The 21,312-nt window shown below is 35.9% G+C and overlaps 3 protein-coding genes across 5 annotated transcripts; 1 reads left to right on the top strand and 2 right to left on the bottom strand.

Annotated features, from left to right (window-relative positions):
* Positions 1 to 73: 73 nt before the first annotated feature.
* Positions 74 to 2,931, bottom strand: LOC114721060 (transcription factor KUA1-like). The gene is made up of 3 exons (XM_028906868.1): positions 2,441 to 2,931; positions 1,336 to 1,544; positions 74 to 879 (listed from the first exon to the last, which is right to left on the bottom strand). The coding sequence occupies exons 1-3, from the start codon at positions 2,727 to 2,729 to the stop codon at positions 370 to 372; spliced, it is 1,008 nt and encodes a 335-aa protein (XP_028762701.1). The 5' UTR covers positions 2,730 to 2,931; the 3' UTR covers positions 74 to 369.
* Positions 2,932 to 6,674: 3,743 nt separating this feature from the next.
* LOC114721062 (E3 ubiquitin-protein ligase HOS1-like) lies at positions 6,675 to 13,237 on the bottom strand. The gene is made up of 10 exons (XM_028906869.1): positions 12,888 to 13,237; positions 12,404 to 12,794; positions 12,139 to 12,273; positions 11,855 to 12,030; positions 10,953 to 11,354; positions 10,699 to 10,857; positions 9,772 to 10,269; positions 8,995 to 9,132; positions 7,472 to 8,166; positions 6,675 to 7,268 (listed from the first exon to the last, which is right to left on the bottom strand). The coding sequence occupies exons 1-10, from the start codon at positions 12,921 to 12,923 to the stop codon at positions 7,091 to 7,093; spliced, it is 2,808 nt and encodes a 935-aa protein (XP_028762702.1). The 5' UTR covers positions 12,924 to 13,237; the 3' UTR covers positions 6,675 to 7,090.
* Positions 13,238 to 18,732: 5,495 nt separating this feature from the next.
* Positions 18,733 to 21,010, top strand: LOC114720977 (uncharacterized). Of its 3 annotated transcripts, none has more exons than XR_003738013.1 (4): positions 18,733 to 19,637; positions 19,746 to 19,817; positions 20,019 to 20,104; positions 20,837 to 21,010. XR_003738013.1 is itself a non-coding variant. In XM_028906728.1 (3 exons), the coding sequence occupies exons 1-3, from the start codon at positions 18,936 to 18,938 to the stop codon at positions 20,022 to 20,024; spliced, it is 780 nt and encodes a 259-aa protein (XP_028762561.1). In that variant the 5' UTR covers positions 18,733 to 18,935; the 3' UTR covers positions 20,025 to 20,370. The 3 variants fall into 3 exon arrangements, 1 of the variants encoding a protein (XP_028762561.1); XR_003738014.1 differs by lacking the exon at positions 20,837 to 21,010 and adding an exon at positions 20,391 to 20,807; XM_028906728.1 differs by lacking the exon at positions 20,837 to 21,010 and having other exon boundaries at positions 20,019 to 20,370.
* Positions 21,011 to 21,312: the final 302 nt, after the last annotated feature.

Genomic DNA, 21,312 nt, shown 5'->3' with positions numbered 1-21,312 from the left:
AAAAAATTAGGATCTCTTCTTTCATTCCAAAGCTAGAAGGAAGGAAGAAAGGAGGAAAAAAAGAAACAACTACTTCGAAGGATGCCATACTGCAGAACCAACTTTTGACTCTTATGCTATAGGGAATAAATAAATAATAAGTAATTGATAACTTGACAAATAACAAGTTTTAGACCCAAACAATTCCTAGTTGCTACAGCCTACCAGAAAAGAAACAAGTTAATAATTAATGTGAAAAAGGAAGAGAACTATGCTGCTATCGCAACCAAATATACGTGGCTAACACAAGAGCTAAGTTCTGAACCCCGTATTTGTAGATAATCGTGACATTACTGAGCTAGCCTGAAGTTAACTCGCCAGAAGATTTCCTTAAACTGCAGGGATTGCATTGCCATTCATGTCTGAATTACCATATGAGGGAGTTACATGAAAAGCTGATTGCCGAGAGGGCCCCTTGAGGAGTTTTAATGAAAGAGAGGAAGGGCCAGAGTCACCGATAGAGTCCCCTAAACTGAGTTTTGACATGCCAACCAATTCATCAACATTGATGGGGCTTTTAGAATGTACTGCAGTAGGCTTCAGCACTTCATGTACTGTCTCCTTCTTGGTGGGCTCTGGACTGTATCCAGACCAATAAGGCAAAGGAAATGGGGAGAAAGGAGAAAAGTAAGCAGGATATATCACTGGGAATTGCGAGTATGACTGTGAGCTATCTGGCTTTAAAGAGGCAGAGTCTCCATCATTTGAATTATCGGAATCCATGGATTCACACTCTTCATCAATGGCTGGGGGAGCTGACAGGGGATCATTGCCTTCTGTTTCGGCCTCTGGCTGACAAGGCGGCAAGAAGTCTTGTTCTGCCATTGGTGTATCAGCAGTCTGCAACCAAAAAATGGCAACAAAATGTATATGAAATCTAGAAGAGAAAGCACCAAGGAATGAGGGTGAAACTTAATTATTTTAATCACGGATATTAATAATTTAATACAAGGAAAATACAATATTTATCTCCAAATTACCCAAAAATGTATGATTATATTAATAACAGAAACATGCATGATGAGAAAAGTGAGTCGATCTAAAGATATTATCAGCCCTTCAGCACAAGAAGATTGGAAACGAACAGTTTTAAAATATGACAATTGACTATCTATGTGCAGCACTTGCTTATCTTCTTCACCATAGAGTGTAGAAGGGGACTAACGTGTCAAGAGGAATTGAAAGCCCGGGGGGGGGGGGGGGGGGGTTCCAGATTTTCTTATGAATGGCCATCAAATAGGTTATGAGACATCATTTCCATCATGCATATATTAGGGTTTAAACATGGATACTAACTTCATCAGCAACAATGTCAAACAGACTTGAACGTCTTTTCCTCCTAGATACGTTGCTCTGCCTGATGAAATATTTCTGAGCATGGCTTGCTACTTGAGTTGGTGTCCTTGATATAACATAATTACGGGCAATTCCGCGCCAATCACCTTTGCCAAGCTTCTGCAATCCAAGTAAGAACAATCTATGCTCCTCCTCAGTCCAAGGAACACCTGCATAAAAGAAGCTACCAGATCAATCAAACAAAAATTCAATATGCACAATAAATCAATGGATTTCTGTTTCTTGTCTTTAGTATACAAAAAATTGACAGATCTACTGAAAATCATCATGAACAATGCCAGAGGATGGAGTTTACAAGAACCTTATTTTTTACAATTTTTTGGGGGAAGAAGAGGGGGCATATTGATAAAGACATTATCTGACTATGCAAATGCAAGCACATTAACAGTGAAAATTAAATTCACGCTCTACCCTAGCATTTATGTGGGTATCAGATGCCATTCACTAAATTTCAATCTACGTTTCCTAAATTACTGTTTAAAATCATCTCAGCATCTAAAGTGACCAATGGAAAAAATAGAAATTGAGGTTCATGAATTATTTTTTTCCATGGTCAGTGAGAACATAGCCTCCTCTTTGATGATGATAATCGGAACCTTTCATAACCACTAGCAGCTGCTGCCGACTGTCTAACATCCAATTTTGTTAAATTTTAGAAACCAAGCAGCTAAGCATGCTATACTAGCATTCTATGGATTCAAGCATCAGAAGACAATAACCTCAGAAATTTATTCAACTTCGTGGTCCAGTAATTTTCAATACTACCACCATAAAGAAGAAATTCCAAGTCACACATTGATATACTGTCAATCGACAGAGCAAGCAAAACTAAACATGTATCACGAAAGTAAATGCAGATAGAACTCAAAACACAAGATTATCAGTTGAAATATTCCTTTTCCATTACTTGATCGATGAGCTCAGAAGAAGCTAAGGACTTTAAAAGAATACTTTCGAACCAGAGTCCATCAACAAGACAAAAGAAAATGAAACAAATTGAGTGGGACAAAAACCAAAAAAAATGTTTATAGATTCGAATTCGAACCCTTCTTCCTCTCCCGGGAAACTGATGATGACCCAGGAACAAAATCCTCGGAGGCGTAACCGTCGGGTGCAGCACCATGATCAGGCGTGTCACCGGGCGAACCCGGATTGACGGACCCAGCATGATGAGCTCCGGAGCTCGACCCAGCATAGTGGCTGAGACTACTCAGACTTGCACTCTTCCGGATCGAGCCATCGGTCAATCGAACTCCAAAGAGCTTAACACCGCGGTGCGGGCAAGTCCTTGAGTTATGGCCATTGTGGCTGCAATGAGAACATCGCCGAGTCATATTGACGGCTTCTGATTCAGCCAAATTCCGATCAAACAGACTCACAAACTAGGCTTGAGCTTCAGAGTATCGGCAACAGGTGATCAAAAACACATGATCCGATACAGAAATGGAGAATGGGTTGGCACGGACAGAAATAGCGTTGTTGTTTTGTGGTGTATTAATTGTTTGTTGCTCTCTCTCTCGGTTTAGACAGGGAGAAACAGAGGCGGCGGATAATGTAACACTATCCATATATCTGTTTCTTGTACCTCATAGAAATGGGGAAATTATTCTATACTTCGCGACCGGATCAACCCATGGTCCTCGGAAGCACGAACCAATGGTCGGGTGGTGCGTGTTGACGTGGCTAACACTTCATACCTGCCGCAAGACGCGTCACCCCTGCGCTTTTTACGTAGGCTTATAATTTGGTCGTTTTAACTTTTTTTTTAAAAAATAAAAACCTCCAACTCATAAACCATGATCTCATTTAAAAACATCTTAAAATAATACTACCTCCTGTTCTGATTATAAAAATTAATTAACTAATTTACAAAGGTTAAAAAAATAAGTTAAGTTAATTATTTATAATAAGTATATATTGTCTTTCTTAAAATATCTTTGCTAATCAAGTATATTGATCAGAACTACTATTATTAAAAAAACTATCTTGAAAAAGAATACATAAATATAAGAGACAAAGTAAATCGGGGTCTTATATTTAGAATCAAAATAAAAATTAAACAAAATCTTATATTAAAGATCGGAGGTAATACTATTAATTTGAGTTATATAACTAATTTATAAATATTAAAAATATTATTTAAATTAATTATTTATAATAAATGAGTGTTATCTTTTTTTAAAATATTTTATAAATCATATAAATAACTATAAAAATTATTTTGACAAAAACAAATAAATATAAAAAATAAAATGAAGATAAAATTGGATATTAAACTAGGTCGGAGTAGTCAATATCACTTTGATCACGAAATCTCGCGAACTGAAGTTAATTTTAGTACGCATCATCAAACATTTGTGGAGTTTTTATACACGTTTTGAAATGAACACCGAGTTCTTATCTGGTCAACTTTGAACACCTCGTTTCTTCTGCGAACGGTGACTGTATTTGCTGACATGGCACTTTATTGCTGACTTTTGTTGGATTACAAGTCATCTCCCAAACCACAAGCCACCTCCAGTTGACCGTCATTCTCGCCAATTCTCGTTTCTTTATCTATTTGATAGAATCCCGTGCCCATATTTTTTGAAAATAACAAAAATAGAGCTTATTTATTAATTATTAATATTTGAAAAATATCGCCAATGGCCGGGAAAAATTGGAGCATGCAATAATCTAAATATCTATCGTGTCGGTAAAGTGAACTGCTTGTTTCGAGGCTGTTAATCATAGTATTATTCAGAGGCAAATCTCAAGCTTTCTTTTGTTTCTTTTTATTGGGATTTTTTTTTTTAAGTTTTTCCCCCTTTTTTGGTTATTCCTTTGGGGTTATAAAAAGAGGATCTCTCCTGACCACAAAAGTCACTGTAGTTTTATCTAAATAAAATGGGGAGATTTTTCCAGCTGCACCGAATTTAGAATTTTATAACGACTCATAAATAGTACAATATAATATTTTTTGCCAGAAAATAATACAATATGGTATTAAGTGTTAGCCATAGATAATTTATCCAAAGAAAGGGATAATATGGTTGATTTTTTTTATTATTATTATTATTAAGAGCGGTTGGGTGGTCAATGAAGGACAACAGGATAATGAGCCTCTCTCCCACCAAATAGAAAGGTAAGAAAGATAGAAGAAATTAAAGAAGGGAGACAGTCAGGCAGGAAAAAGGGAACGATGAAGACGACATCATCAAAAGCAAAAGGAAAAAAATATAATAATAAATATTGATAAAAGGTGTGAACGCATCAAGTCTAACTTTGAACATGTTTAGAAAGAACTCTACGTGCCACGTAAATTCCTCCAACTAAGGGGTTTTCTGTTAATATTTGTTATGAAAAATGTTAAGTATAAAAAACTAAAAATTATGTTACATTTTTTTTTTAAAATAGTAGATAATATTATATGCAAATGTATTTTCGTTTTTTATTTTGTCTCAACCTTTTCATAGTCAAAGCAACATTGAGCTTTTGTTGCCTTAATTTATGAAAGAAATACATTATTTTAGATAAATTTAATTATTTTTTTTGGTGATAGATAAATTTAATTATTAGTGTCATCTAAAAGAGTCATCTGAAAAAGGAAATATTTTTCCAACTAATTGGAAAGTAAAAGAAATACTCCCTCCGTTCCTTATTATAAGAGACAAATAACCAAATTACGTTGATAAAAAAACAGTTAAAATTAGTTGAGGACAATTAATATGTAAAAAGTATAGTATTTTTTTTCCAACAATGTCCCTATTAATAAGGAGAGAGAATATAAGAGAAAACAATTAAATTATTAAAAAAAAAGAAAGTGGGAGGGGGCGAGAGTATGAATTGGAGACAAAATAAATAGGGATGAAATAAGAAATTAATACAAAAAATAGAGACAACTTTTAAGTGTCTCTTATATATGGGAACATGTCATAAGCATCAAATGTCTCTTATAATAAGAAACGGAGGGAGTAATATCAATCAACTAGTTCGATTGAAAAATTGATTTCATTTTGTGATGGACGGATGAGTAGAATTTGGAGTCACCAAACCATATGGTCCAAGGAGACGCGGTTAGGATAAAAGGGTGTATTCTTGGATAGAGCGGCATAATGAAGACTATCTAACTTGACCCTGCCCCATGCAACACGTCATTATATCACAAATAGCTCTCCTAATTATTATTATCCATCACTCTTTATGCCTTTTCTTTTTATTTGATGAGAGGTTTCCTTTTTCAAAGGCCTGGAGCGTAAAAAGTTCCCACTTCCTACAATAACTAAGCTTATCAAAATTTGAATTTCTATTCTTCTCCTGATAAGATGAGGCTATTTACTGTCTCAACTAATAGCTTATTAGTTTATCACTTCTTATTCTTAGGCTCCATTATAGAGACCCAGAAAGAAAGTTGTAAAATAAAACAAGTAAAACAGTACACGAATTGAAAATAGAGGCAATAAAAAGATTGTTCCTATCTCGTTCATGTCTAATACAAAAAGAAAATTACAGTGAGGTTTAAGAAAAGAAAATAATTACCATCGAATTTTGTTAACAAGTGAACAATTGTCATTACATATCCTAAAACTTGTTATTGCAAGCTGTTATATTGTCATTAGAACCTTTTAATAATTATGTCCTCTTTTGAAGACTTCAAATCTTTCTATCAAAAACTCTCAACTATTTTTGTTTTGTGTTTTAATTGTAATTTTATTCCTTGAAGCGTATTCACTTGTTTTTCAAAAGTATACTCAGATAATTAAAAACGGATCACGAAGTAAAATCAACCACTCCGCCATGTTGCACACTGCCATTAGGTGTGCTGACAGTAAAATATGTGTTTGTTTCGCTGACGGAATTTAAAAAAAATGACAAAAGGAAATGAAAGCAAAACGTAGAAAAAGAAAAACACAAGATAACCAATCTTCTAAGGGGAAATTGAATTCCCCTCTGGGAAAAGCAAGTCGTCATTATAGAGGCAGCAAAGGCCTGATTTATAGTCAATTCAAGTTGGATCCATCATCATTGTACCCCCAGCTCATAGGTGCTCGAGAAACATTACATGATTTAAAAAAAAAAAAAAAAAAAAACCATGCATTGTCGAAAAGAGCAATTGCAAAGGACTTGAGAAGTCAGCCGACACTGTTTGCTGATCTCGCAGTAATCCGAAAAGGAATTTGCACCCTCTCCGAATCACCGTTGGTGAACCTCGTTCACCATCAATAGGCATTTGCTTATGAGCCCTCCAGACTATTGAAAGGGAAATCCCACCAAATATTGGGTTTTAATAAGCTGATTCGTTATCTGGCATCGCACATCAGTAAGGATTAACTGCAAAAAATATACAAGTCTGACGTCCAGAATCCAACAGCCGAGCAAGGGGGCACACACAATAGATGCCCAACCAGCATAGACAGATGTCGGAGTAAAAGTTACCACTCCAAAACATTAGCTTTGAATTTTGCTCGAAATATTATCAGTAGATCTACATTACTTTGATGAACGACATTGGAAAAGGGAAGGAAATGGACCTTCAAAATTAGTATTTCCTTCTCTGCATATTTAGTACACAACTATGATCCCTGTACTCGTAAACTTGAAAACTTCGACCTTCCAAAAAGGTACAACTCTCATCCTAAAACAGCTCTTTCAATAACAATATTACCGATTCATTTCTAGGTAATTCCCAGACTCATACCAAACGAGAGGCGTGGTTTCATCTCTTGGTAAATCTGCTACGTCTGCTTTTCCTAGTTAAACTTGCATGATAAGCTATCCCCATCGCTTTTTCTAGAATATTCTCTTCTTCCCCATCGTCAGTTTCTTCATCTGACCTCCACCTTGGTCCGCCATTGGTGTTCCTTTTTTCAATGGATAAGTTGCCTTCCATATGGCTGAAAGAACAAAATGCACAAAAAAATGCAGTCACTACATTTACTAAACCTTTTACGGGCAAATCTTACAAAGAATTAGAACAACACCCACAAGCAACTTAAAACATCATTAAAAAATTCTGGATCCCAACTCATCTAAGCTTTGTTTCTCAAATTTAAAAAGAAAAATAAGTGAACGAAAGCAGAATTAACAAGATCCTTACCTCCAAGAAACATCCATTGGATCATCAGAGGGAGCCCTGTTCCAGCTTCTATCGTCTCTATGTGATTGAACTTTTCTGCCGGATGTATTTCGCAGGTCATTTGCAAGCTCTGTAGAATCCTTTAAGGTAGTTCTGGTAACAGGATTGGCTGTAGCTTTCCAAGGGTACATAGGATTGCTGATTGCATTATGACCAAGAAACTGATTCCATTCATCTCCGGTTGAGATTTTATCCTGCATGTTGTCTTGGGAATGACTTGGTGGCGATCTGCTAACTCCCCTTACAGGTGAACCATTCATGGAATGGATCCTATGATTTCTTCGAGTCAAAGCATCGTATTTGAGATTTTTGCCCGTGTTACTTTGATATTTCGGCCTCCTCTCACTATTGGTAAATAACCATTCATGTGATGGAGAACCAAATCTACCGAGCTCAGGGCTGATACCGGAGACTTTTGATGGAGTCTCATAAGTTGATGACCGCAACAAACCAGTTGTATGGTCTACACCTAGCACATGCGTAGAATTAGCAGATAAGGGGACCAATAAACTAGTCAGCCTGGAGTCCTGTATCTGAGGACCATCCGACTTAGATGGACTTTCCCCTTCCATGTCAGATGTAGCAGCACCTTCAGTGAAATCTCCACTCCTCAGTTGTCGCTGCTTAACTTCAGGCAACAGCTCCAAGCATCTATCCTGTTCATCCCAGCATCTAAATATTTCATAAATCTGTGTGATATGAGCACAGAAATAATTTGAAATATATTACAGCACAAATCCATGCTGCATCCGACACTCTGCATGCTGTGTTGGCCTCAGTAAATCTAGGAGTGTCTAATGTGAAACAAAACATGCCATCTGTCAATTTGCTTTGATTAATCTGGACAAAAATACCTCTACTTTCTCAAATTCCTTTCATATATGAACAAATTTATTAAAAGGGGTAAAAGCTTTTAAAGGGAACAAAGGTAGATCTTACACATGACAGTGAACGTATACAGGAAAGTAGGCCCACCACAACCATTGTTATTTAATTCCAGCGAACTCTTGTGTTTGTGTATTTAGCCATATTTGGGTGGTGTCCTATGCTTTCTTTTCAAGTATTCAAAATGTAAAATAAGATATAGAGCTTGAAATAACTTATAAGCAGTTTTTCAATAGTGATTTACGGAATAAGAAGTAAGAATAAAGGAGTTTTATCTCGACTTATGTGAAAGGTGCTTATAAGCACTTAAATAAGCCAATTCAAATGAGCACATAGTAGTAATCATATATATCCAGGGTGATGCGCAGTCCTATTTGTTTTGGGCAACTAAATTTCATATATATGTAGATTTCAGTCAATTAAGGCATGCATTGCGAAGACATTGCATCCCCTCAAAATTTTCTTGAGAAGCATTTATGTTTCATGTAATGTTGATCAAGGAATTTGTGAGTCTGAAAACTCAATTGACAATTAAGGGATGTTTAGGCCAAATACTACAAAACAAAATATGACCCCAAAAAACCACGAAAATCACTTACAACCAAGTTAGCTCTCCATTGACTGATTGACCTTATTCTAGAGAGAGCTTCTTCTCCAACAGAAACATCTGAAATTGACTTTTGCTCTCCCTTTTCAAGTTTAAGATGAACTTGGTATGCTTCAGCATATCTATAGCGCTGCAGAGAGCAAAGACAATTTTTTGATCTTTCATACTTTTTCTCAAATAACCAGACACAATTTAAGAATATTAGAGCAGAGTTTATATTCATTTGCAACAAGAATGGTAACTCGAGGAAAGATACAACTAAAATCCACATAATCTTTCAGGTTAACCAAAGTACTGAACAAATTATGATCCGTTGCTTAAAAAAGTTGTAAACCAAACATGATATTCATGCATGAGAAACGAAGACAAGATTTTGTCATTCATATTCACTTATTATTGCTCCAAAGAAGACATGGGTGAGACAAGCACAAGGGCACAAAGGATTGTTAAAAAACAATCCCATAGGCAAGTGCCAACTTAACCAGTTCCATTGTTTATGACCATCAGATAGGGTGTTAATATTGAGCAAGCCAAATATGGAAACAGTGGACAATAGTGATGATGGATGTGGCATCGCTTTTCAACTAAGGCTACAATTATCAGATTGGGTGGACATCGGTGACGCAAGCAGATATGTAAAGCTTAATTAAGATAGACATAGGCGGGATAACAAAGGTACAATGATCACAGCATCTCAAGACAGCTAAACAAACTCAATAAATCAGCAGCATCAATCTAGGTTTCAGAAGCAGCTATTTGAATGGCTTACTTGAATATAAAACACAACAAGAAGACTTCCAGTAGTCTTGAGGGGGTCATCAACAGCATAATCCAAAAGGCTCTTGTGTATATATTTCTCTTCCTCAGAATTCCAAGGCAACTCTATCATTCGGTCCACCCAGTTCCTCCTGATACAGAGCCAACAAATCTCAGTCACCAAGGCCTCAACCCACTCCAGCCAACTGCTATATTGACCTTTTAATTTGTCTGAAGCATCCCCAGTTGCTCCCCTCATCAATTTGTTTTCCTTCACTCTGGTGTAGAGCAGTCTCTGATGCATAAATGCTTCAGTCAGAAGCCCACACTCAACCCTCACCCTCACTGAAGTCACAGCATCCCTAAGCGAAATCAACTGTGATCCACCATCACGGCCAGCCCACCTTAAAACCATAAGAGCTGTATCAGGACTATTCCTTTCCAACAGAACTTCAGCAATTTTAGGATGTGATGCTGGGCCAGAAATTTCAGGAAGAAGGCGACAGGCTTCCTAACAGGATAACAAATTATATTACTCTTAAAGGAAGGGAAGAGACCACATACACATTAAAAAAAAAAAACAGACATCAAAACGTAAAAACCCTTCTATTTATTTGGGAAGGGGATTATCTGTACTTTGAATACTTTTTAAAGGTTATCAATCATTCCAGATATGGGACCATTGATCAAAAGAGAAGGACTGAACATATTACGCATGCAGTTGCAATATCATACAACTTGAAACCAAACAATTCTTCACCTGCTTCTGTTTCAAGGTCAAAAGGGAAATTTTAATATAAAACAGTATCAAGAAAAGTAAGACGTTGATCATTCAAGTCAAAGGAAACCAGTGGATCAACTGAATATAAGAATTTATTTGAAGCCAAAACAAAACCATCAGCCAGTCTCAATGAGCATAGTAGTAACATGTGCAAGTTACCTGTAAAGCCTCCTCTGTGTGATCATCTAGAAGATAAAATATTAAAGACTCCAATAATGAGTGCCTACTAATTCTAAAGGTAGCCGCAAAGTCCTCCACTATTTCTCTCCATTCTTCATCTGGAATTGTCCAGTGGCGATCATACAAATAATACAGAAACTATAGAAATTAAGGAAACTAATAAAGCAATCCTCTAATTAATGACAACCATTGAGAACTCATAACCACAATAAAAGGTACAAGGACAAGGATACAATGGCTTGTTTTGCAACCACCATGTCAGAACTACCACGTAAAAAGAGTAAGTCAGCAGCAGCTCGAAGATTTTTAAAGGGATAGCAACCCAGTACCCCATCAATATTAGCCCTGAAAATTGATGTACCATCCTTCTGCAAGGAAGCAACTGTCAAGCCCTCTCCAATGTCCTTTATCAAACCCTCCTCTAATTCAAGATTATTTAATGCATCTTCAATAAATAAAGAACCATCCTGCCATGTTGACTCCGCAGGTTGGCTTATTGCATTGGGCCAAGCACGCTTAATTGCTGCTGATTTCCGTTCACGTACAACTGAAGCCCATGATGAACTATCAGTAAAACGAGATCTCACATGCTCCAAAAATTCATGTCTTGTACACCAAATAATAATCTCCAGATGCTGAAGGAACAGCACAACACGAATTAGTTACTTGAATGTAGATTGGAATGAGTTAATTTACATGACGTCTTTAGAACTTCCATAATTCTGGGTGGGGATAGACAGATAGAGGTAGGGTAGCCACTACATACTTAATAGGCAATCACAATCAACAAAATAGCAAGATTAAGGGCAAATATTGACTGCTTAAGTCCATCTTATATATGCCACGCTACTTAATTAAAAGCACCCAGCAATAATAGCTTTGAAATAGTTAGTTCACTCTTTCCATGATTTGGTATACAAACAGAGCCGCCTTATATTGAATATACAATTGTCATCCATACTTTTCAAGACTCAGGATAAAATCTCGTTGAAAACAACGGTTAAAAATAACACAATATAACACCTACCAACTTCTTGATTTTACGGGTCATAGGGAAGGGAGAAAACATTTAATAAAGCAATCTCATAAATAGGTACGCAATCCGTTGAATACAAAATTTTGCAAGCAACTAGACCTGCTTTGTCTTTGATACGCTCTCCTGTAGATGGTGCAAACCGTTAAGTTGTGCTGAAAGAGTGCCCTTGAAAGATGAATCCAAAACTTCTAGCACAGTAGATATTCCAGCCAAGTGCAATTTAAATTTAAGAAGTGAACTCAATCTGTTTTTCATTCCTCCAGTGTCAAGACTATCTAGTAAAAATCGTTAAGAAACAAAAAGATTTAGGGAATACAGGGGGGGAAAAAAGCACAGAATAGGATCAGCTTCAGATAACAACATCTGAAAAGGCTTCAGGATACAGATTTCCTGTAATTCACATATAATGTTTTTGAATGTCCTCTTGCACCAGTCCTTCACCACCACTTCATCCAGCAAAAATGCAATGACAGGATCACTGGAAACAGCAGTTTCATCCATACATACATCTGTCACGTCTGTTGAACTTCTGTTAAGGGGAATGTACACTCTATCCACACAGATTAAAGATACTTATAGAAAATATATTTAATTAAAATTAAACTTAACCTCTATACCTAAACATATGGCTGACATAAAAAAGGATACAGTGACAAATTAGAGAAACTAAGTTATTCTCAAGTGCGACATCAAACAAAGAATAAAGCCGTTGGACATCGGCAGTTAGTTGTTTCTCGCTGTCTTCTATCTCTTGAAATCTCTCATCACATCTTTTAGATATAAGTCCAGCTTCAATGCACTGGTAATAAAGACGTTGACACAGTCTAGTGCCAGTCTTGGGAATTGGGATTCTACAGATTGGACAGATATCACACCGTTGACTACATTCTGCACATAGAGAGGCATGCCCACATGAATTCAACAAATGGTGGACATAGCGGCCACAGCTTCTCAAATCTCTAGTCGCCCGGCAGCGCTCGATTTTGGCTTCCTTGCACAAGTCAATTAAATCAATCGATGCTAAGATCTCCAATGCTTCCTGGAATTAGATGTTAGAAGCCATGTGTATTTTCTGATAGTTAGTACATGACAAAACTCTTCATGGATAAAATGAAAATAAAAAATCGTCTACCAGATGTTTCACGTTTAAACTGTTTGCCGCAGCCATTGCCCACCCCCACTTTTTCTGTTGCCTCTGCTTCAGCTGCCACCACCACGAGAAAGAAAGAAGAAAATATGGGATTCTTAGACCATTTCAGGAGGGGGGAAAAACGACTCGGGAAAACTAGATATATAGTGCTAGTAAGGGCGAAGGTCGGGTGGGTGTATATTGGTCAAAATGAACATGGATAATGGGGCTGATCTTGTCCTGTTATGAGAAAACAAGAAATTTGAAGGAGATTGAAGGCACACTAAGAGTGAAAGCTTGCTAAAGTTCGAGAATGGCTGAGGGCTGAGGGTTTGAAGCAAGGCGTGTCTGTGAAGGGGACTGGGGACGGATTTCTTCGTTTTTTTTTTTTGGTAAGATAGGAATGGATTTGATGACGGCAGCATAAGAGGAGGGACAGTGGAGGGGAGGGGTTCTCTTTTTGGGCTTGAGGTTTTATTTTGTTAAAGTGGGCTTTATTTTTTTAAGTTGGATTTATTTGATATTTTGACCTGGACTTAAAAATAGCCCAGCTTTCTTATACAATTCCCCTTTTTTGGGGGTAAAACTGAGTTTTTTTAAGAGAGAATTATAACGTCATGTAAAAAAAAAATACAAAACAAATTCTAAAAGTTATTATTCTCCATTATATAACTTGTCATTATAAGTTGTTCAAGTTGTTACTGAACCTTTTAGTAGTTATTTCTCTTACATAAGACTTGATAGTAATTTTTTTTTTCTTTTTTTTTCCAACCAAACTGTGTTATTTTCTAAATTTCAATAAAACCGAAAAGGAGGGGATCAAAACCGAAATCATGATTGGATGTAATCCTAAATTTCACGTGGAATCCACGGCTTAGGTCAACCCACTGTGTTATTTTCTGATTACGGCAGCTCTGCATTTTCTTTCTTCTGTGCATGCCCCCTTGTCAGTACTAATCTTCTCAAAGTTACTTTCAACGTATTTCAACAACATTTAAAAAGAATAGACTTTGTTAGCTATATATTAAAATGTAATAATTTAATAACTTTGAAAATTTACTCCTATATGCATCTTCTAACACAATAACAATAATTGTGTTAAATAAAAAATAACATGATAACAATCTACACAATAATAAGTAAATGGTAAAACAAGTTTATTTATACTAAAAATTTAATAATTAATAATGTAATTTATAAATGTGACAAAAAAAAATCTTCTCTCTCTACCTTGTAAATAGGACTAAAGGGGCATGATATTATCAAAACAAATTCAAACACTTCCGAGTTAAAAATAATTATCCTCTTGCAATGTTTTTTAGGAGACAGCGTGAATATACTATCTTCGATTCTAATTATAAAAGCTAATTGAATAATTTAAGGAGATTAAAGAAATAAGTTAAGTTAGTTATTTGTGATAAATAAATGTTGTCTTTCTTAAAATATCCTTGTTAATCAAATATATTAACTGAAATTACCATTGTTAGAAACTACCTTAGAAAAAAATATATAAACATAAAAGACAAAATGAATTAAAGTGTTATATTTAAAATTAACATAAAAATCAAATAAAGCGGGTAGTACTTTACCAGTAGTAGATAGCAAAATATGATCTCTTCCGGGGGATAGTGGGCATAGCAGGAAGCCTCCTCGTGGCTGAGTTATGACGTGCATGTAACATCGTCGCGCCTCTAGCCACCTGTTTGATTTTTAAATGATAAGAATACCTGCCGCAAGTTTGTCGTAGAATAGTTTTTCCTATTCAGAAAATTTAAATGCACGATTTTGTTTCAAAAAGAGGTAAAAAATAGTTTTTCCATTGGCCTTGATCCTTCTTGTCGGTACATTTAATACTTATATTGTGTTGTTGTCCGCCAAAATTGTTGGTAGTAACAAGGCAGTTAAAAAATAACAGTGTATAGAGGCTTAATTTTTATTTTATTTTGTTTATCTATATGTAAATTACAAACAGTTAATTCCCGCTGGATCGTGACCATTAAGATCAAATTCTTTCTAACAAGTGCGCTTTCCGAAATTTGACATTATATTTTTTTTCTTATCGGGTTTCAGCCAATAACTTGTTAGTTTTTTAACTGTAAGTTGTCCGGGTTTGTTTTCTATGAGCCCGAAAACGGACAACTGAAAATTGAAACGCGGAGGAAAATTTGAATACAACTAGTGTTCTGTACCTCCCATGGGATGATGAATAATAAAAAGAAGCGAGGAGGTCAACGAACTGGTCATGTTTTGGGATCTGACCAGCAGGATTTGAGTGTTTCAATGAAATGTTCCTGCCCAAACAAATGGATTAAGCATATTAATCCATCCCCACCGCTTTTTAAATTATGGAAACCTGACTCCAATCATAAATACGATGGATATTATAATAAATATTCCCTTTGTGGCTGTTAGGAAAACACACGTGACTTGACCGGGGTTTTTTTTTTTTTTTTTTTTCTTAATGGGATTTTAAGTCAAATTCCGATCACATTAATCTCCGAACCCTAATATTCGCCCTTCGTGAGCAAGGGTCCCACGGACCATGAAATTTCAATCCAACTAAAAATAAACCCAATATCATGAAAAATCTCACTTGCCCCTCAATTAACGGGACTTGTCTTTTTAGTTTTAAATATAAAATTTTAATTTAGTTTGTCTCTAATATTTTTAACAAGAGAGATAATACTTGATTCATATCTTTTATTGTTTTGTTTATAAAAAAAAGAATTCAAAATAGACCATATACTACTCACGATCCTAATTACAACACCTCATTTGTAATTTATAAATAAGGTATTATAATTAGGAGTGCAAGTAGTATATTAAATTACATGTTCAACACAGGAAAAAAAAAAACAAAGGGAGAAATCAACACGCACAAAAGATATTCTCCATATCTGGTCAACGTGTGCTTTTAAGTTAAAAGAATCCAGCAGCATCTACATCTAACTATTTTAGCAGGGCTCACTTTGATTATAATCTCCACCGTAATAATATCACACGGATATTGAAATCGATTTATTATTATAACTTTGACCTGATTTTTGCACATATTATTAATTGCTACGAAAATATCTTTTGGACCCCGTGGCACGAACAAGCCCCACTATTTTATGGGCTTTTCCTTTGGTGCTTGTGTTATTTTCGTTTGTTTTTATTTAAACCTGGCTGGGTACATAAAATGGAGTGGAACGCCAACAGCGTTTCGAATATAATTGTTTCTAATAAAAAAATACTTATATTTTGATAAAAAAAATAGAGTGGGATGAAACATGAATTACGGGATAAAAAATCACTTCATTATAGGAGCGATGCCTTGTCACTTTGAAAACTTCTGTATGAAAATAAAGAGTGTCACTTCTCTATTGACAAATAACAATGAGAAGCTGAAGAGGTTGTCTTAATTTTATTACCTTCAAATATTAATATAAAAATTAAATAACTAATTTAAAAAATTTAAGTTGGTTGACTTTCATAAACTACAGTTTTTAATCATATCCATTAAATTTATATTTTGGTAGAAATTATTACAATCAATATGAATATTTTAGCCAAAAAAAAAATGAAATTTAAAAGACAAAATAGATTGAGCTTTTATATCCAAAACAAAATCTCATCCTAAATTAACTCCTATATTAAAAGCCGGAGGTAATGTAAGATTTTTCATTTTAGTCTACTTTATCTCTCAAATTTTTAATTTGTTTGCTCAAACAATTCTATGGATTACAGATGTTGGAGAGAGTGTTCATGTATAAAAATAGTTTCAATATAAATAATTAAATAAGTTATTTTAGAAAAATCAAACCATATCTACTAGAAACAATGGACTTAACCTCTTTTTTTTTTTTTTGCCAGTGAATAATTCACCCAACTAATTTTCTCAGTTCTTATAAATTAACTACATTTAACTCTTATATGTAGAATAAGAGAAAATAATTTTTTATAACAAATAAGAGAAATGATTACAGACCTCCTGCAGCTCCGCGCGCGGGTGACATTGTTGTTTCTTTTAACCTCGCAACTAGCTTGCTGAAAAAAAAGAAAAGAAGAAAAGAAACTCGCAGAGTAAACAACGACATAGTCGGGGGAAAGCAAGTGAACAAGTCTTCCCCCCCCCCCCCCCAAATTCTTGCCAGGAACAAGCCTAATTCCATTCTAGTCACGCGCATCAGTAAGCATATTTGTCACCCCCTTCTGTTGGAGTTAATGTTTGATTGAATTTTCTAATCATTCAAGGTTATGAATCACTTAACGGGAGCACCTAGTTCAAGAACTATGATTAGTTATCTACACATCAATGGAATGCTGATTTTCTTTTATATAATACCTGTTTTTTTTTAATACCTTTGCTCTTCAAATGAGTTATTTGGGTTTTGTATTAAAGAAAAAAAGTACTCTTCCGACTCTAAATATAAGACTTTTTTCGTAATGTAATTTACATTACAAAAATAGTCTTATATGTAAGACCAAAGGAGTAGTACTCCTCCGGTCTTTAATATAAGACCCATTTAACTAATTTGATTAGATTAAGGAAGTTAGGTATGTTAGTTAATTATAAGAAATGTGACATGTTTTTCCTAAAATACCATAGTCATATTTCTTAATACCTTATCTCCCTCTTTTACTTGATCATGGTTGAGGGAATATCCATAGGGGTACTTTAGAGAAAATTGATAAATATGATAAATGAGTCTTATATTTAGGACTAAAACCAACTTAACAATTGGGTCCTATATTAAGGACCAGAGGAGTATATAATTATAGGCACCCCAATTCTTATTCTCCACACTCTGGTAGTTTTTTTATGTTAAGAAATAAAAAAATATCTTGCTTAGAATGCTTTAAATCCAGCACTGCGCGCTATTAAGAGATCTAAATGGGAATCGCAGCCTAACTCGAATGTTAGTCAAATCACAAGGAGTAGAAATTATATAAATTGGAATTTCTTCCCTCTATGGGGATTTTTTTTTTCACTCGAAGTTACGAAAATAATCTTTTTTTCATACAGTGAATATATCAAAACAATTACTGTATTGAATTCTTAAGCGCAGCTTAGATCAGTCAAATTTGGTATTTGAAAGTGCTGAGAAATGAATTTCGGTATTTATGAGTGATAAAGATGGGTGTTATCACATAACGAAGCACATGCTTATTAGTCGTATAATATATTTTTCTCGTTAATTATATAACACGTAATTAGGTATAAATTTCATGCATTTTTAGCGTTAAATAACGTGGTTTAATATATGTTATTTATTTTATGTAGTTTTTGCCCTGTAGATATTTTGCTGAAGTTTTGCCCTCACCCATATAACAGTCTATCCCTAAATATATGTTACTTGCAGGAAAAGTTTTTGTTCTAAATGTAAATTAGCCGTAATATGTTTAATGTTTATTTCTTAATTTTACTTTAATTTAATTTTTATTTAAAAAAGGAAGAAAATGTATGAGAATGATTTGTAGATATAAAGAGAGAGAGAAACTTCAATAAGCATAAAATTAAAAGTTTTTGTTATTTTGATATTTTTCTTAATATGCAAGAGTGTATTATAAGCATTTATATTGGGCATCAAGTGGTATATGATATAGATATATCAATGATTTTTGTTTTTGTTGAGATGTGTTTTTTCATTATTATTGGATGTGTGCATGTCCTTGGGGAACGGGCGAGCGAGGGACGAAGGTGATGCCGTTAACGTTACCGTTAATTGGTCCCCGCCAGGGCGTCAGGAAAAGGAAAAGGATACGGATGGGATTAAGGAGAAAGCCAAGGGCAGACGGCGTGCACAACGTAGAAGAACGAACTCCTGGCTCGTTTTGTGTATGCGAGGGAGCTGGGCCTAATACATATAACCACACAGCGCCTCGTTCTCTCTAAAAACTTCATCATCAAACCACCTCTCTTCTCCATCCTGCCTTCCTTCCTTCTCTCCTTCCATCCATCGTCCTCTTCGCGTGTCTAGGGTTTCCTGAATTCTCCCATTGTCCTGTGCTTTTTGATTCGATATAGTTTCTTTTTGCTGCTTAGAGAGAGGGTCGTGGTGGTTCTCAATGGCCACCTCAACTATGAAGTCTCAGCCTCTCCACAACTTCTCGCTGCCTTTCTTGAAATGGGGTGGCAAGAATCAGACGAATACTAGCCATCGTTGCCGCCGTCAGACATCCGGCGACTCCTCCCAACCAATCGCTGACCATAACTCTGAGCCGGAGTCGGAATCCGAAACTCGAGCTTGCAAGGTCGGATCGAGAACTGCCAGAAACCGATTTGTGTTCTCTTCGGGCTATTCTGGAGAGAAATCTCTGAAGCAACGGGACCAACATGAGCCTTTAGAGTCAGCGAGTAACAATGAAACTGATGATGAAGCTGGAGTGAGGAAGAGGGAGACAGAGGAGGCTGAAGAAGCTGAAGCTGAAGATTTAGTGCAGAAGCCATGGAATTTGAGGCCCAGAAAACCAATATTCTCGAAAGGCACTGGGGAGATCGGAGGAGGACCGTCGAGGCACGGAGATTTGGTGGAAACGGCTCCGGCGGTTACCGCTGTTCATATGGTTCAGCAAGGTGATAACCATCCGCAGCCGAAATCACGTCACTTGAGGGGTTCCACGGAGACGCAAAATACGGAGAGAAAGAAGAGAAGATTATGGATCGCTTTGTCAAAAGAAGAGATTGAAGAGGACGTATTTGTGATGACTGGGTCGAGGCCCTCTCGAAGACCTAAGAAAAGACACAAGAATGTGCAGAAACAACTTGATGTATGGGTTCTATTCTCCGTCATTTTTCTTGTTCATGTGGATTATTTGCTTCCGCGGATTTTGATCACGCTATGTCATAAACAAATAATCTTTCTTTTTGAATTTCAGTGTGTTTTCCCTGGCTTATGGTTGGTGGGACTCTCTGCCGATGCTTACAAGGGGCTAAGTACTCCAGCAAAGGTTCTCTTTCGACTCTTCTCCGGGATATTTAATGATTAATCCTAGTTGTTACATACTTGAAGTGATTAATATGGTGCCATCTGAAACTGGAAAATTAACTGTGTTCTGTGTGTTTTTAAGATGGGGTTTGAGGATCAGGTCTCTGGTTCTTGGGATATATATTTAACGAGAAAGCTGATCATTTGATGATGCGTCTTGCAGAGGTAGAGAGAAGTCGCAGTGGGTTGCAGTTTGCCAAATGGATTGAAAATCTTTGGGCTTCGGTAGATGTAGAATCTTGAACGGAGGTACTAATGCGCTGAATTTCGTGTAGATCAAATGAATTACAAAGATGAATCCTGGAAGTGAAAGTCGTTAATTCCTTTAGTTATCTTTTATCGCAATAGGCTAAGATGAAGGTGTTCAGTTTAATTGGTGTACTTGTCTATTCAGCTGTAACCGAAGGATAAATATATAGATGATTAATAGCGTGAATTTAGGGACAATTTTAAGCGTGTGATTTGGAGTTTTCTGGTTTGGGTTTTCTTTCATTGAATAAATTTTGATTCTTCAATTTTTGACAATGTTTGACAGGCCCTACGTTGTTGGGGGGCCAGAGTAGCAAGTATACAGTTGTTTTTCAATCCCTCAATTCAGTTCTGGGTTTATTATCGGTGGCAATCGTGCCCTCTAGCTCTGGGTTGAGCCATTTTGAAAGAAGAACCGAAAGTTAATAACCTTGACTGTGTGCTTTGTGAGTGTGCCCTTAAATACGTCGATGTTTCAAGTTTATAATTTCATGAATCCGCTTTTTTAAAAGTGTGCATGATAAGTCATCTTTGGGATCGTATGAAGACTAGCGAGATCGTTCACAAAACTGTGGAGTAGTTTTAGGGCTCTGTTTCTTGTTCTTCTTACCATTTTTGCTGTGTGCTTTAAAAGAAAGTAACAAGGTAAGGGGCCTTGTCAGTTTGTGCCGTTTTGTGCTTTGACATACTGGCAAGTTCTCATTTCTTCTGAGCATTTTATTTGCTATGCAGCTATAGCAAGTAATTTGAGGGCATCGGTGACCAAATGGTTTCCAGCAACTCATAAAATGCACTGAGTTGTGCCATTGATCTTCACTGAAAGAGAATCAGGTACTTTAGTTTTTTAAATTGCATATAATCAACAAGTGGAAAGAAGAAGGAAAAATAAGCTAAAAGAGGTCCTTGCCGCAAACTGTATGGTCTGTTCCGGGCTGGATCTGATGAGTGAGGCCCATATTTTCCTTCCACACATTCTTTTCATGAAAATCAGAATAAGGTTTGCATTTGAGTTGAGTTGATCGGTAAAGTTTTCTTTGATATGAGATCGGTAGGTTTTTCTACCGACATTTTTTCAAAGTTATGGTTGGAGGCGTGTATTTGAGTAGGTTGATTATATCATTTCAGTTCTCATCATCCACTCAGTGTTCAACTAATGCTGCCACGAGGAAAAATATAAAACAACTTTTCCCTGACTAACATAATCAAGG

This window comes from Neltuma alba, unplaced genomic scaffold (genome assembly GCF_004799145.2).
Source record: "Neltuma alba isolate B1F8T4 unplaced genomic scaffold, ASM479914v2 tig00012009_pilon, whole genome shotgun sequence".
NCBI lineage: Eukaryota > Viridiplantae > Streptophyta > Magnoliopsida > Fabales > Fabaceae > Neltuma > Neltuma alba.
Note: the sequence above shows the minus strand (reverse complement) of the source record. Positions and strands in the feature narration are given on the sequence as shown.

Excerpts from the sequence above, each read along its gene's own strand:
- LOC114721060 (XM_028906868.1), bottom strand. The coding sequence starts at position 2,729 with ATGACTCGGCGATGTTCTCATTGCAGCCACAATGGCCATAACTCAAGG. Across the intron at positions 1,545-2,440 it reads TTCCCGGGAGAGGAAGAAGG|GTGTTCCTTGGACTGAGGAG; the intron begins GTTCGAATTCGA and ends TCTTTTATGCAG. Across the intron at positions 880-1,335 it reads TTGACATTGTTGCTGATGAA|ACTGCTGATACACCAATGGC; the intron begins GTTAGTATCCAT and ends TTTTGGTTGCAG.
- LOC114721062 (XM_028906869.1), bottom strand. The coding sequence starts at position 12,923 with ATGGCTGCGGCAAACAGTTTAAACGTGAAACATCTG. Across the intron at positions 12,031-12,138 it reads ATGTGAATTACAGGAAATCT|ATAGTCTTGACACTGGAGGA; the intron begins GTATCCTGAAGC and ends GATTTTTACTAG. Across the intron at positions 11,355-11,854 it reads GCGTATCAAAGACAAAGCAG|CATCTGGAGATTATTATTTG; the intron begins GTCTAGTTGCTT and ends CTGTTCCTTCAG.
- LOC114720977 (XM_028906728.1), top strand. The coding sequence starts at position 18,936 with ATGGCCACCTCAACTATGAAGTCTCAGCCTCTCCACAACTTCTCGCTG. Across the intron at positions 19,638-19,745 it reads ATGTGCAGAAACAACTTGAT|TGTGTTTTCCCTGGCTTATG; the intron begins GTATGGGTTCTA and ends TTTGAATTTCAG.